Source organism: Myotis brandtii, unplaced genomic scaffold, assembly GCF_000412655.1.
Source record: "Myotis brandtii unplaced genomic scaffold, ASM41265v1 scaffold240, whole genome shotgun sequence".
NCBI classification, from domain to species: Eukaryota; Metazoa; Chordata; class Mammalia; order Chiroptera; family Vespertilionidae; genus Myotis; species Myotis brandtii.
The window spans coordinates 933,856-948,561 of NW_005359064.1; the positions used below are offsets into that span (position 1 = coordinate 933,856).

At 39.8% G+C, this 14,706-nt stretch overlaps 1 protein-coding gene across 1 annotated transcript in view; it reads left to right on the top strand.

The window, feature by feature from the left end:
• Positions 1 to 14,706, top strand: part of PTPRM (protein tyrosine phosphatase, receptor type, M) — a 465,580-nt gene that overhangs the window by 326,670 nt on the left and 124,204 nt on the right. The window contains exons 15-16 of the mRNA XM_014540254.1: positions 8,370 to 8,521; positions 11,957 to 12,031. Coding sequence (XP_014395740.1) covers positions 8,370 to 8,521; positions 11,957 to 12,031 — 227 coding nt within the window. The remainder of the gene's footprint in view (positions 1 to 8,369; positions 8,522 to 11,956; positions 12,032 to 14,706) is intronic.

The following is a 14,706-nucleotide window of genomic DNA, read 5'->3' on the forward strand; positions in this document are numbered from 1 at the left end:
CTTCTCTCTGAGGTTTCATGGTCTGCTCTGTGCTTCTCTGTCTCTGGATCTATTTTTGTTCATCAGTTTATGTTGTTCATTATATTCCACAAATGAGTGAGATCATGTGATAATTATCTTTCTCCAACTGGCTTATTTCCCTTAGCATAATGCTTTTCATGTCCATCCATGCTGTTGCGAATGGGTAAGAGTTCTTCCTTTTTTACAGCAGCGTAGTATTCCATTGTGTAGGTGTACCACATTTTTTTAAATCCATTCATCTGCTGATGGGTGGAATAGAGCTTTCTGGATAATTAGCTCTGCAATATCTAAGGGGTCACCTAGATTTTATGATAATGTCACTGCTTAAATACAGAACATGCAGTTTTCTTGTTTATTGAGCTCCAATTTCCCTCTGTGCCTACAGCAATAGCTGGCTCCGTTTTTATTAGACAGAGACATCTCAGTTTTTTAGTGAGATTAACAAACTTTGTCAAGAGAAAACTAGAGATACTATTCCAATATGACATGCATTAAAAAGTCCTCCCTTTCTCACTTGTATTTATAGTCTGATAGAGGATCAACAGTATACCAATTTAGTCTTGGTGCAGAGTGACATTTTTGAAACCATTAAATTCAAGATAATGTGCACACACGGAATTCAGCAACATAAGCTGACTGTAAGTGGAGACCCACTATCACTAATGTCACTTTATTCCCATTGCTCTGTTGTGGATTGTACCTGTTTCATATATTTTGTGCCATCGCTGGTTCCAGTCCCTCTGGGTTTATATTGCCCTGATATGAGAAATAAAACTAAACAAAATATTACTAAGGAGGGCAGATACTGTGTCTGTTCTTTTTATTGCTGACTTTTATTAGTGTTTTAAAATCTTGGGCTGGTTTGGGAGAATACCCGAGGTGCCAATGTGAGCTGGAAATTATTCCCAAGGGCTCTATTTTCAGGTGAATCTTGGGAGAGCAGAATATGTGTGTTTTTCTTGGTTCTTTCTGCAACATGTGTTCGAAGGACCCCAGCTTAAAACAAACAGTTACAAGACATAGCTCTCACCCTTGGGCACATGAGCCAAATGTAGAATGAGGGGGGAGATGGGGAAAAGTGGGGCTCACTGGGATTTCTCCTTGGTAGGAAAGATAACCTAAGGAAGTGAGGAAGGTGCCTGATTACATAGGTAGAAATGAACGAGGGTGATAAGTGCATTTCAGGATTGACCCAAAGGCTTCTCCTCCAAGGCTGTTACATAAATAATGTTAAATTCAAGTTACTACAAAAAAAAAAGTTGTGTGGGGTGTTTTTAATTCTTCTTCATCACTTTAAAAACAACATTATCTGGTAATTCTCACAGAGCCATCTTTAAGGGAATAGCCTCTGCCTTGTTCATTTAGGTTTATTCAGCTGGATCTTGGCAATTTGGTATAACGTATGAATTATCTCACTCAACCAATATCTAATTTATCCTTATTGTGAGAAAAATTAAATATTTTTCTTGGTTCCAGCATCTGCCCCAGTCCTTAATCAAGTGTAAGCACACATTTAATTTTAGAACCCAAACCAGAAAGTCTTTTCATACTTATGTCTACATGGGATTCCAAATCTTCAAGTTTTTCCATCTCTGTAGAATTTTAAATGACATAACTTAAAAATGAAGACACCTTTTCTGAGATCAATAACTGACCTTTAGTTCAATGCTACTAAGCCATTTTCCAGACATGATCTTTATTGACATAACCCAATGTGTCAGGGTCTCTGATAGGGGTCGGAGTGGGGACAGTAATGCTTTTTGGTGAACCATGTTCTATAACCCTGAGTTGCAATAAACAGGGAATGTGATTAGTGTCAATCAAAGGCCATCATTGCAAATTCAACACCAACAGGAGTAACCAATTTGGGGTGTGGTGAGGTGGGGAGAGAATTTATTCAGTGGCTATAGCTCAGTTATCAAATAGCTCAGCTGAAAACAGCACAATTGTGATACAGCTCAATTGTGGAGCAGCTTGATTGTGGAACAGCTCAACTGTGAGACAGTTGAAGTGGCCAGGGCAATGCAGCTCAGTTCAGGTGTTATAGCTCCAGCAGGAAAACTCAGTCTTCAATGGAAACTAAGTATGCACTTCCTTGAGGCAGAAGTAAAGCTGACAGATATAGAGAAAAGTGCCTGCCCCTGCCCCCCTAATACATGATTGGTCCATTTCTATGCAATGGTGGACTCCAAATCTTCACAGTTCAGGTGGTCCAAATAGCATCATCCTGACTGGTCAGAATGGAGCCACTCTGATTAGCTAGTGAAGATGCAAATGAGGATATAGCTGTGCTGCCCCTATTGGCCTGGGCAGGTCTTCAGCCCATTGGTGGATTTATGAGCCTAGCAGCAGCTCCTTTGTAAGGGTCAGCTCAGGTGGCAGGAACGCAGTACAATATGCAGCTAGCTCAGTGCAGCTTTTCCATGAAGGCAGAGAGCATGAGAAGTTTAACAATGACTAATAAACTGTGTTTATAAATTTCATTTTCAAGTAGTTTAAAGTATCTTTTAAATTTCTCCTGAGATGTATTTTTTTACTCAAGCACATGGTTTATCCATGGCTTATGCATACATGCGTGTAAATTATTTGGTTAATCTCTTTCCACCTCACCCACCACTTCCCTCTGAGATTTGTCAGTCTGTTCCATACTTCAGTGTCTCTGGATCTATTTTGTTCGTCAGTTTATTTTGTTCATTAGATTCCACATATAAGTGAGATCATGTGATACTTGTCTTTCTCTGACTGGCTTATTTTGCTTAGCATAATACTCTCCAAGTCTCTCCATGCTGTCTCAAAGGGTAGGAGATTCTTCTTTTTTATAGCTGCATGCTACCACATCTCTTTTATCCACTCTCTACTGATGGGAAGTTGGACTCTTTCTAGATCTTAGCTATTGTATATAGTATTGCTAAGAACATAGGAGTGCATATATTCTTTCTGACTGGTGTGTTAGGATTCTTAGAGTATATTCCTAGAAGTGGGATCACTGAGTCAAATGGCAATTCCATTTTTAATTTTTTGAGGAAACTCCATATTGTTTTCACATGCTGCACAGTCTGCATTCCCATCAGCAGTGCACTAGGGTTCCTTTTTCTCCACTTCCTTGCCGCCAGCACTGATTTGTTGATTTGTTGATAGTAGCCATTGTGACAGGTGTGAGGTGATACCTCATTGTCATTTTAATTTGTAACTCTCTGATGATTAGTGACTTTGAGCATTTTTTTATATGACTCTTGGTCATCTGTATGTCCTCTTTGGAGAAGAGTCTGTTTAGATCCTTTGCCCATTTTTTAATTGGATTTTTTGTCTTCCTTTTGTTAAGTTGTACGAGTTATTTATACATTTTAGAAATTAAGCCCTTATCAGATGTATCACTGGTAAATATATTCTCTCATACAGTGGGATCCCTTTTCATTTTGTTGTTGGTTTTTTTGTGCTGTGCAGAAGCTTTTTATTTTGGTGTAGTCTCATTTGTTTATTTGTTCCTTTGTTTCCCTTGCCCTAGGAGATATTTCAGCAAATATATTGCTATGAGAGATGTTTGAGATTTTTCTGCCTGTGGTTTCTTCCAGGATTTTTATGCAGACAATAATGCAGTGAAGGCCTGGGGAGGGGGTAGAAGCGGGATGGAGGGGGGCAATGGAGGGGAAAAGGGGAGCATCTATAATACTTTCCATAATAAAAATAATTTTTAAGAAGTGAAAAAAAAGAAAGGCTATGACACCCTATGTCTTTGTGTCATTAGCTCTTGATTCAAAGTCTTAGGCAAATGCACCTGATTAAATAAATAAATAAATAAATAAATAAATAAATAAGAAGTGTTTAGTTTAATCTCCACATATTGTGGGGTTTTCCAGTTAGGATTCTCTTACTAATTTGTAGTTTAATTCCATTGTGGTCTGAGAGCATACATTGCATGATTTCTGTTTTATTTCTATTTTAAAGTGTGTTTTATGCCCAGAATGTGGTCTATGTTTGTGAATGTTCTCTGTGTACTTGAGAAGAATGTGTATTCTAGTATTGTCAGATGAAGTGTTCTATAGATGTCAGTTATATCACATTGATTGATGGTGCTGTTGAGTTCAACTATGTTCTTACTGATTTTTCTGCCTCATGGATCTGTCCAGTACTGATAGGGTGTTGAAGTCTCCAGCTAATGTAGTGGATTCATCTATTTCTCATTGCAGTGCTATCAGTTTTTGCCTCACATAGTCGGATGCTCTGTTGTTAGACACACACATGTTAAAGATTGTTAAGTCTTCTTGGAGAATTGACCCCTTTATAATTATGGAATGCCTTTCTTTGCCCTGATAACTTTTCTTGTTCTGATATCTGCTATGTCTGATATTAATATAGCTACTTCTGCTTTCTTTTAATTAATGTTAGCATAATCTATCTTTCACTGTCTGTATTTCAAAATGGATATTTTTCTACTCTTTGTGCCAGAGACCGGGGGACAGGAGGGTTGTTCTTTACTATGAGGACCTGGTAGGGTTCCTGGGGGTAAGACTCACAAAAGTATGGGGGCCCCTAACAATGGACCCTCCTGGAGTTTATAAGTTTCAGACTTGTCCACACTGAACCTCCAATAATGTGTCCATTAGGATTTAGGTTTTCCTACCCCATTGCAGGTTCTCACTGAGATTTCTGCTCTGGTGAGTTGTAATTCTCTGTATCCACCTGTTTGTCTCTGTAATTTGGGGGTCAGTGGTGTGTCCTGGGACCTCAATTATCTGGTGAATTGTCTAAGAAGAGTTGTTGATTTCAGTTTGTTCAGCTCTTTACTTGTTGTTTGGACAGAGTGATGACTTCCAAGCTTCTTGCATGCTGAACTGTAAACTGATTCTTGATGATTCGTTTTTCATGTCGGCAGAAACTTTTTTTTATTGTCACAGGGGCCTTTGAGATTCATGCACCAAACTTCTTGCATGCTGAACTGTAAACTGATTCTTGATTCGTTTTTCATGTCGGCAGAAACTTTTTTTTTATTGTCACAGGGGCCTTTGAGATTCATGCAGTTCAAGTTTGAAGAGTTGAGATTAAAATATTTCAGGCAAATCATTTGTTAAAAATCAAATGGGAAATAAATTGACTGGTGTCTTTAGATAAGATTGCAAAGAAAATTGCTTCCACTTTATGAGTTTCCCTGCACAAAACACTTTATTTCATTGTTTACAAAGTTTTCCTGACAGTTTTCGAAGTTTCACTTAAAAAAAAATACAGATCGGAAACACAAAGCCTATAAGAGAGAGCAAAGAGAAAGAGAAAACTCCAGTTTATCCACAGATTCCCAAGCCTCAATTCCAAATCTAGCCTTCCACAGCCATTATGTAATTATGGACTACTGCATCAGGCTGAGTATAAGAAAGAACATATGAAAACCCCAAGCAACAACTTGCACCCTTCATAACCAGGCAAGGTACTTTGATAATTAGGCTATAGAACAACTCTCCTTTCTAATGGTTTGGTATGACAATGACTACTTCAATTAACAAGAATATTGGGCACCACCTGCTTTGTATAAAAAAGCATTGGTTAGATGCTAGTAAATTAACCCTACTTTTCAAAACCTAATATTTAGTTATGGGGTTGCATCATCTGTAAAACGGGAGGTAAGAATAGTTCTTATAAGGTTACTAGGATTAAATGAGATAACACTGGTAGAGATACCACTTGTTCACTGTAGATTAGTTTCCACTCCCTTCCATTCCAATGCAATCCTCTAAGTGCCATTATTAACAGAGGGCAGAAGCGCCCACAAACATGCTTTGTTTGGGCCCCATACTATTTTATTTTTTTAATTTGAATTACTAGTATCTGATGACACTTTAAAAAATTTTAAGTTCACATAAAGTCTGGATTTCTAGTTTCTCCTGAAATTTACAATGTCTGGGACCTCCATGGGGTATCACTTTTGGAGCCAAGTGGCTGTCACCCTCTTCCATTACTCTAGTCTCCACCTCTCCTTGTTGTCTTCGGCCTACTTCACTTACTTATGCCACCTGCCTGGCCCTAGTGAGGTATTTGTGTTTGTGACATTTGATGCCAATAAAAATGTGGTGAGACAGATTAATGCAGGAAGGCTTGCTGAGCACATTGTGAGCTGGGTTTTGAAGAAGGTTCTTGGAGATAGAGGATGTGCTTAATGGATATGAGCTTAAAGCTGCAGGTCTCTCACATGAAGATCTCTGTTTGATTTGAACAGGTTCTCTTGAGTCCTTAAAAGGCTCTTTTTGTGCTTAAAGAAGATCACCATTGAAGTGTGTAGTATGACATCACTGAAATTAGTTCACACCGGGGAGGATTATAGAGGAGAAAGGGCTTCTTCACCTTTCTTCAATGAAATGCAGTATAAGCATTTCATTGGTGCACACATCCCCCCATCCACCACCACTTCCCACCAACAACACCAGAAGTACATTCACTGTCATTGCCTAACCTGTAAGGATCAGAGGAATACAAGCAAGAAAAGACAAAAAGGGAAGTCAGATGAACTTGGCTATAGCTTTATTCACAGGCGGAACAAAAGAAAATATTGAGGCAATCAGCATAAATTAGTCCAAAGCAAGTCAAAGAAATTCCAGCAAAATTGGGATATTTTGCCTGAATTATGGGGCTAATTATCTCAGTCTTCTACTCGAGTGTTCCTGGGAAGACCTGGCCTAAGAATGCTTTTCCAATGAGCTGGCAAATTCAGAAAGGGAGAGAAAATGTGTTATTGTAACCACAGCTTGAGCCTGGTGCTGCCTCTGTCCAGAACACCTATGGAGAACATCTAAGTCCAACCTGCCTCTCAGATGAGCATGGTTGCCTAGAAAAACTGGGCTCTGGAGAAGGTTGTCATGGTCTGCTTGCTGGTGACAGAGGAATGCCAGCACCCAGAGGAGTGACACTGGCTTACTTTTCAAAATCTTTACAACTTGAACGGTCTCATAGAAGTTACAGGTGATTTTTCCAACAACTTTTAGAACTAAAAAGAGCAACTTATTAATGAAACAGTTCTGCCCTCAAAGTACGATATTAAAAGATTATTATAACTACAGGCAAGAAAGCATTTGGATTATGTGGCATTTGGAAATGATGATAAAGATTGTCCATATGGTCTAATGTTGTCAATGCCTTACATTGCATTAGCAATCACCTAATATGGGGGTGATTTTGATTATGTGGCTTACTTTAAATTCTGCTGTGTCCTAGGTCAATCAGAGTCAAGAGCTGCCATTTTCTTTGGTAAATGTTGCCATGTGCTTAGGCAGAATTAGAATATTTTGGGACATAATATTTTAGGTATTATGGTGCCATGGTCCTCTTAAAACTTTTCACTTTATACCATCTCTGATTCTATTTTTGTCTGTCTTTGGTGCATAAAACCAGCTCCCGTGGTAACAGCTATAAAGACATGTTTGATCTGTTTATTTGTATGTCAGTTCTCCTTAAGTTGATGGCTTTTGTCCAGGTATCTGTAACTTTAGATTAGGAGCTTTGAGTCAATGAGAAGGATGTAGAGCAAGCATGTCAAACTCAAAGGCTAACACGGACCAAATAAACAATGCATGTGAGTTTGACATGCTTGATGTAGAGGCCAGTGTTAAACTGTGCCTCCAGAAGAACTGGAAATCTCTCTGCTTTCCTCAGTCCTTTGCCTCCTCTTCCACTGTAGAGGGTAGCCAACAACTTGAGAATTTTTTACCTTCTGCTCTGTTGAGAAACCTTGATGGGGAACTAATTTGGGTTCCTTTGGGGTTTGGTCCAGTTCCATGGCTATCTGGGAGTTGAGGGCTGCCCTCCAGGGCTCCCACGGCCTGGGCTCCTCTCCCCTGTGTGGCTCTGCATCACGCCTGCTCCCTTTATGCACTCCTCACCTCACTCTGCTCATTAGTTCTACCATATGCCTCTTAGATTCATCCTTAGACTATTAGAGTTGTGTTTGGCAACTATACTTACTAGGGGGATCTACTCTTTGGCACTGAATACAAAAATGAAGAAAATAATTTAGTAAAAGGTTAGTAAAGGAAGCATATCAGTAAATAGAAATGATTCTGTTGTACTACAATAAAATGGTCATTGTCCCTTTTAATTTACGTTACAGTAGCAAGAACAGAAACTGTTTTAGGCCATACAGTCCTAGCGTCACTGTGGATATGTCTGAGGATAGGCAGTGGATGATTTTCATCTCCATCTCTCTGCAGCTGACAGAGAACCTGATAGCTAGAAGGCACAACAAATCAATGTTATGAATGAATACGATTAATTCAATAGAAGTTATTCCTGATCGTTTGTCAATACACATGTCAGCATCCCATTTTTTATTCAGACGCATGCCTACATAATGAACTCTCTGTCCTAAGGAAACTAGCCAAGAAGCGGAAGGAGACCATGAGCAGCACGCGGCAGGAGATGACGGTGATGGTGAACTCCATGGACAAGAGCTATGCCGAGCAAGGCACAAACTGCGACGAGGCATTCTCCTTCATGGACACCCACAATCTGAACGGGAGATGTAAGTGCACATGTTTCTTGGCTTCTAATCCATCTCTCTGGTTTTCCAGAATTCCAGATAGAACTGGGGGGTTATAAACCCCAAAACTGCCTAAGAATTCTTTTTTGTCTTACTGGTTTCTTGAGTCCCTTTAAGCAGCCCTGGAAACTTCTGCATGTGCCATAGGTCGCCTGGGTGAGATGATATTGTACAGGTGGTAGGTCCAGATCCCAGAGGAAAGGAGGCCACAGTTACGGTTCTGGAAAGACTTAGAGAGCAAGGGCTTTTCTCCTCTCCAAGAAGGCACTTGCTTCTCATCATTCTTTTGTTGTTTAGATGCTATTTGTAAGCTAACCAGGCATTGAATTACACATGAGAAGCCTACTATAAAACAGTTCACTAAATGCCAGTAACCAGTTAATTGATGATTTTTTCAGCTGACAGGTTCTGCCTTTATTAAAGGGCTATCAGTGGCAATTAATAAGTTAAACTGTATTTCCACTTCACAAGTCTTACATTTCACACTAGGTGGGTAAGCCGAGCTCAGCTCATACCTTCCCATACTAACACCTGTGATCCAGGTACAGGCATTATTTCAGGAAGCTAACAATTATGTTGATTATACGAAATACAAAAAGAGCAGTTCTTGTGTCCCTGGTGATCTTCTCAGAAACCAGAAGTAAGTCCCATGTTGTATACCTGACTCTGTGGTTCACGGCCCTGTTGGGTTCAAGGTCAGAGGTTTCTTCACCATGTGAAATCCATGCCACAGACGGCTGCTCACCATGGCTGCATGATCAGGCTGTAGGACAGCATGGGGATGGGATAAAAGTGCACTAATAAAAATGTGTAAAAGCTGGGAACCTCGTGGCTGAAAGGCACAGGAGTCTAGTCTCTGGGGGGAGAGAACAGATAGCAGGGTGGACAGTGTGTGCTTGTGTCCTGACCACCCATTGGGCCTGTCCTGATTCTGCAGCTCCCCCATCCACTTCTCTCTCCAGTCACCATATAGTCACCACACCTGCCTTCTCCCAGGCCTTGCCTTTCTCCTACATTCAGCAAAGCTTCATAGAGTTCAGTTGCCTACTTCTCTCTGTGGTGGCTACGGTTGTCCACCTGTTCCTACTTAGAGGTGCTACATTTATGCACAATAAACTTTATCATAATGCTCTAGCCTGGTGGAGCAGGAGTTCAGCAGATATGACTTTGACCAGCACTCCTTGTCCTTAGTCATTGTCCTTAGCCCTGTCCTGTCATCGTCAATGTAGGTGACAGAATCTGTGGTACATCACAAGCTACATATTACATTTTTCACTTTATGATGCATTTGTTGTGGGCTGGGATGGGAGAAGCCCTTCCCACCCCAGACAAGGTTAGAATTTTTGTAGTTGCAGTTATTTCTTGAATGATACTATGTAGGGGACCACATGTTCTCACTTTCCAGGATAACCCATTAATGTCCCAAATTTTCTATTTCATGGTGCAATTCCTCACGCATAAATTTACTTGGAATTACCTGCCCAAAGAGCAGAGACCTACATTAATATTTTCTAGGCTTGTGAAGTTTGAACAACAGGGGATATTTGCCTCTGGACAGGAAATTTAATTTGATATTACTTTTTCAAAAGTGAATGTATCTGTGGCAATCCAAAAATGCTCATGCACAGAGGACTGCCTCAGAAGCCGGCGTCAGCTTCCAAGCCAGCTCATTTGCTATGAGGCATTATTTTGGGCCTCCCATCAATGTAGCCAATAGAAGAAACAAAGCAATAGGCATTCTATTTTCTTCCCACTCTTTGAGCAATGAGTAGATCTCATCAAATTCCATCTACCGGGAGTGACTCCAACAGTAAATTTTATCATAATGCTCTCTCTCTCTTAATGCCTTTAAAATAAGAGAGCAGTTACTGAGGGAGGAAAAGTGTTCATTAGGCCACTGAGGCTCCAGCCCCAAACCTATTACAAATCTGAGAATGTTTGAGATCTTTCAAGGTTGGGACAAAGTGCTAGCAGTTGGGAAAGGAGTACCTTTTGGAAATGCGACAGCGAAAAGTGAGATCGGACAATTTAAAAATAAACACAAGCATATGTAACCTATCCACCCAAGTAAATGGGAGTTGCACATAAAAAGGAGGAAAATAGATATGTATAGTGGGAATGAGATTAATTTGTCTACTAAAAAACTAAAGTATTTAAAATACCTTTTATTTAAAGGTGAAAATAAACGTGGTTATTTTGTGTCTGCTTTGCACATTTTTCCAACCATGTAAAAGTGTCTGCAGGTAATAGGCATTATTCTTGCTGACCCTAGCGTATTTTATAGGTACTCAGGTTTTTTGTTCTTATTTTCATCACTTGCTCTCTTTTTTCCTGGCAGCTTACCATAAACATGCATTATAAATGTGATACTTTTCTATTTTAGAAAAATATATTGTAAATAATAGGCAGCCTAGGTTCTGGCTGTTGCTCTATTATTCACTAATTCTACACTTTAAAAACATAAACGCAGGTGAAACACCATCCTTAAAGGAACTTCTCCAGGAGAGCTAAATATATTAGCATGTCATCAGAATAAAGATAACATACAATACCATCAGGATTTGGTAGTGGTTCCCATAATACAATGATGTAACTGGGTAGGAACTCAACACTTAATCATATACCTTCATCACAGGAGTTAAAATTTAGACTTACATTAACCTGCTTGGGCACATTAAAATTATTTATCTGAACACTTTAATTAAAGTGTTTTTAAAGCACTAATCAATTAAGATGTGGAAGAGAATTAACAAACTAAAAACGGGAAATATCCAATTACAGTGGAATCTCAGATAAATTGGATGGGATTGACTTTCCTCTTAATGATAGAGAGGAAGAGAAGGTTGAATCTTGAGAGTTTCAGAGGAATCGTTCAAATAAAAATAGCATTGTATACAGACTGAAAAGACAAATAGGACAATATGTGGGCCTGCAGAGTTGACCTGACATGCAGCACACATGCACCTCACCTTTATTTTCCACAAACCAGGCAAGGGCGTGGTGGGAAGTTCTCTGAGTATCCAAAAGATGAGGAAGGGGGTGGATTTTGCAACTTATAAAAACCATGTGTGGACACATGACCAGTTCAACTTGATAGCAGAATTTACAGGCAAAGGCTAGAAGTCAAAGTAGAAGTCTAATGAATTTCTTGATTCAAAATGGCAGCTGTGGTTATTGGTTTTTCTTCGTTTGTGTGGTGAGAAAAGCTTAAGTGATAAGAGGGAGCTTGTTCTCTAAAAGACAAGCAGTTCCCCAGAGAGAGCAGAAATGGTAATATTTATCACGGGGACTTCAGTAAACCTGTGTGTTTCTGCAGTCAAGTCTACTCCAGCTGGTGTCCCTGGGAGTGATCTGAGTGCCATGCTTCCAGGTATTATTGCCTCTACATCCGCTGACTAGCCTTTCTCTTACTTACAGCTGTGTCTTCACCATCGTCCTTTACAATGAAAACAAACACACTGAGTACGTCGGTGCCTAATTCCTATTACCCAGGTAACAGATTTTTCCATGGTTTTGTCTTTCATAAACCCTAGCAGTCAGACTCAATCAGTGCTCGCCTTGCTGTCCATGATGCTTTAGGGGCTTAATGTGTCTGATGTCTTATAACCCGGTGCTTTCTATGGCTTTCTGTGGGAATATCGGGGGGCCTTTCATCAATCATTTACTGTTCTTTCTCTTTTTACTTTCTCTGCATTGACCTGCTTATGATGTATGACAGACCCATTTGTGCCAACTGCAATTTTAGGTGAGAACATTTCCCTTTATCACAGTTTATTGCAGGAGTAATTTAGAGAGTCAGTGGCCAGTCTTTGGGAGAATGGAGTTTTAATTCTGTATGATGCAGGGATTGCAAGTAGGACACGGGGGTAGTGGGTGGTCTCGGGTGGGGGATGGAGAGTGGGGACGTAGATAATAAAAAGACTTTCTCCAGATAGTCTCTATTGGTAAGAAGGATTTGCCTCATGCATGTTGGAAATGATACCAAAAGGCTCACATGAACAATCCCAGCGCCAGTATTGTCCCTTCTGTGTTCCAAACTTAAAGTCAAGTCTGACCCCAGAAAAATAGCACAGTATGTAATCACTCAGCTGTTTACTTCCAAGAGCTGAATTCTGTCCAATGTGACAGTCGTAAAAGTGAAAATAGCTTGTTATTTTCACTTACTGCTAAGCACTAATAACTTCAGTTTCAAAAATAGCATTTTTCTAATTACAGTATGCTGAACATCATGCAGAAAAAAAATGATCACAATAGCCTTTCGGCCCCTTGCCCCTCCTCAGAGACACTCAGAGCACCCAGCATTCCAAAGTGTCTGTGAGCACAGTGGAATTTCAAAGGAGCTGATGTTCCCAACAGCTAAATGACAAGATGGCACTTTATAATCACATGGTTTACTATGTGTCAGATGTCACTAGAAATGAGATAAAAAGTTAGAAATAAAATGTGGGGCAGAACTGTTCCCAGTGGGGGACGAAAGTGGGAAACATCCCTTTTGTCCAGTATAAGAAGGGTGAGGAGAAATAGCATTGCCTGGCTATGAGACGGCATTGCCAAACCAGGAGGAGCTGCTACTGCATTTGAGACGCACATATAACCCGCGTGTAGCACGGCTGTGTTCTCTTTCTACCACTAACCTTGCCAAGGAGCCCAACACAAAAGGCTTCAAGGTACATAGCAAGTCCTTTTAGCCAGAGCTCCATCCTCAGCTGTGACGCCTCCTAACTCTCTTTACAATGGTTTATATCTTTACAACATAACTCCCTCCCCCACCCTCGCCCCTGAGCTTCTCTTTCCTCTAAGTTGTTACGATTTTTGTAAAGAGGGTGATTATGTTTTTCTTATGGTCTTTTCTGGGCTTAAGCAAATTCATTGCCTGAGGAAAAAATGAACTCAGGAGTATAAGAATGGACATAAATCAGAATTTTTGAATTTGCATGATTTTGGTGGCTAACAAACAAAACCCACTAAAGCTCTCACCTTTTAATACCAACTATCAGGGAAAAAAGCTGCATTTTTATTCTTTTCATAAGTGAGGGGGCGTGGGCTAATCTTAGGCTCCTGAACAATGCAATCTACATGCAGATGACATTTGCAGAATCTTCGGATAGGCAAAGATTTGCATTTCTTTGTGTGCCATGCCATTCATTCCCGGTTCCTCGGTTCCTCCGGTAGACATTCTGACCTTGGGGGAGCTGCGAGCGGGGAGGGCTGAGTTGCGCATTGTCAGAGGGAAGAAACTGTTCAGGTTTCACAGCAGGATTTAGATAAGCTTATTAAACAAATATCATTTTTTAAAGTCGCCGCTTCGTTATTATGAACACTAATGACATCTTTTAAAGTTGGTTAGGCTTCTTTACTGAGAGAGAATCATTTGAGCAGACAATTCAAGGAGCAAAAATGATGCACATTGTGAAAAATAAGTCAGCTGGATAGACAAATAGCTGTTAGCCATGTCTACCTTATACATGTACCACCGTAAGAAATGGTGCTGCTTGGGAACTGTTCTTCCACGTTATTTGGTGCGAATGTGAATCTGTATATTACATACTCAGGATCAGTGAGGTTATCGCCTGAAACTGGAAAGAAGATAAGCTGTGTATCCATTCTGGTACTTTCTGAGAGTAGAACTGATAGCACTTTGGAAGAAATGCTTCTTGTGACTCGGAGCTTGGCACAATTAAATCTTCTCGTTCCTCCGCCTTTTATTCTCACAGGCTAAGGTCCCCCGTCCTAATGTATAGAGCTTTAGTATGCCTGTACATCATTTTCTAGCAAAAAAAATAAGATAAATAGATGGATGGGTCGATCAATTGATCGATTCTCCCTGACCTCAAAAACACAGCATTTATTTCAATTCAAGATTTTTTAGCTGGCTTGTTGAAAATTCAGGATAGCTTATTAAAGACTATAGGTAGCATTCATTCTCTGTTCTTAAAAAAACCATCAGAACTGTTAGTAAGAAATTTTATTTCTGATTTCCTCTTATGCATACTTTTAAATTTAAAAATGTCAATGGGTAAATTTTAACAAACCTAGGAAATTAATGTGAAATTGTGTGTTTTATCAGTAATAATTCTTTTTTAAGAGGTTGTGGAGACTGATTACTCACTAATGTGGGTGGAATCAAGAATTTCCACTAGTTTAGGTGACCCAATTTCATAACAGCT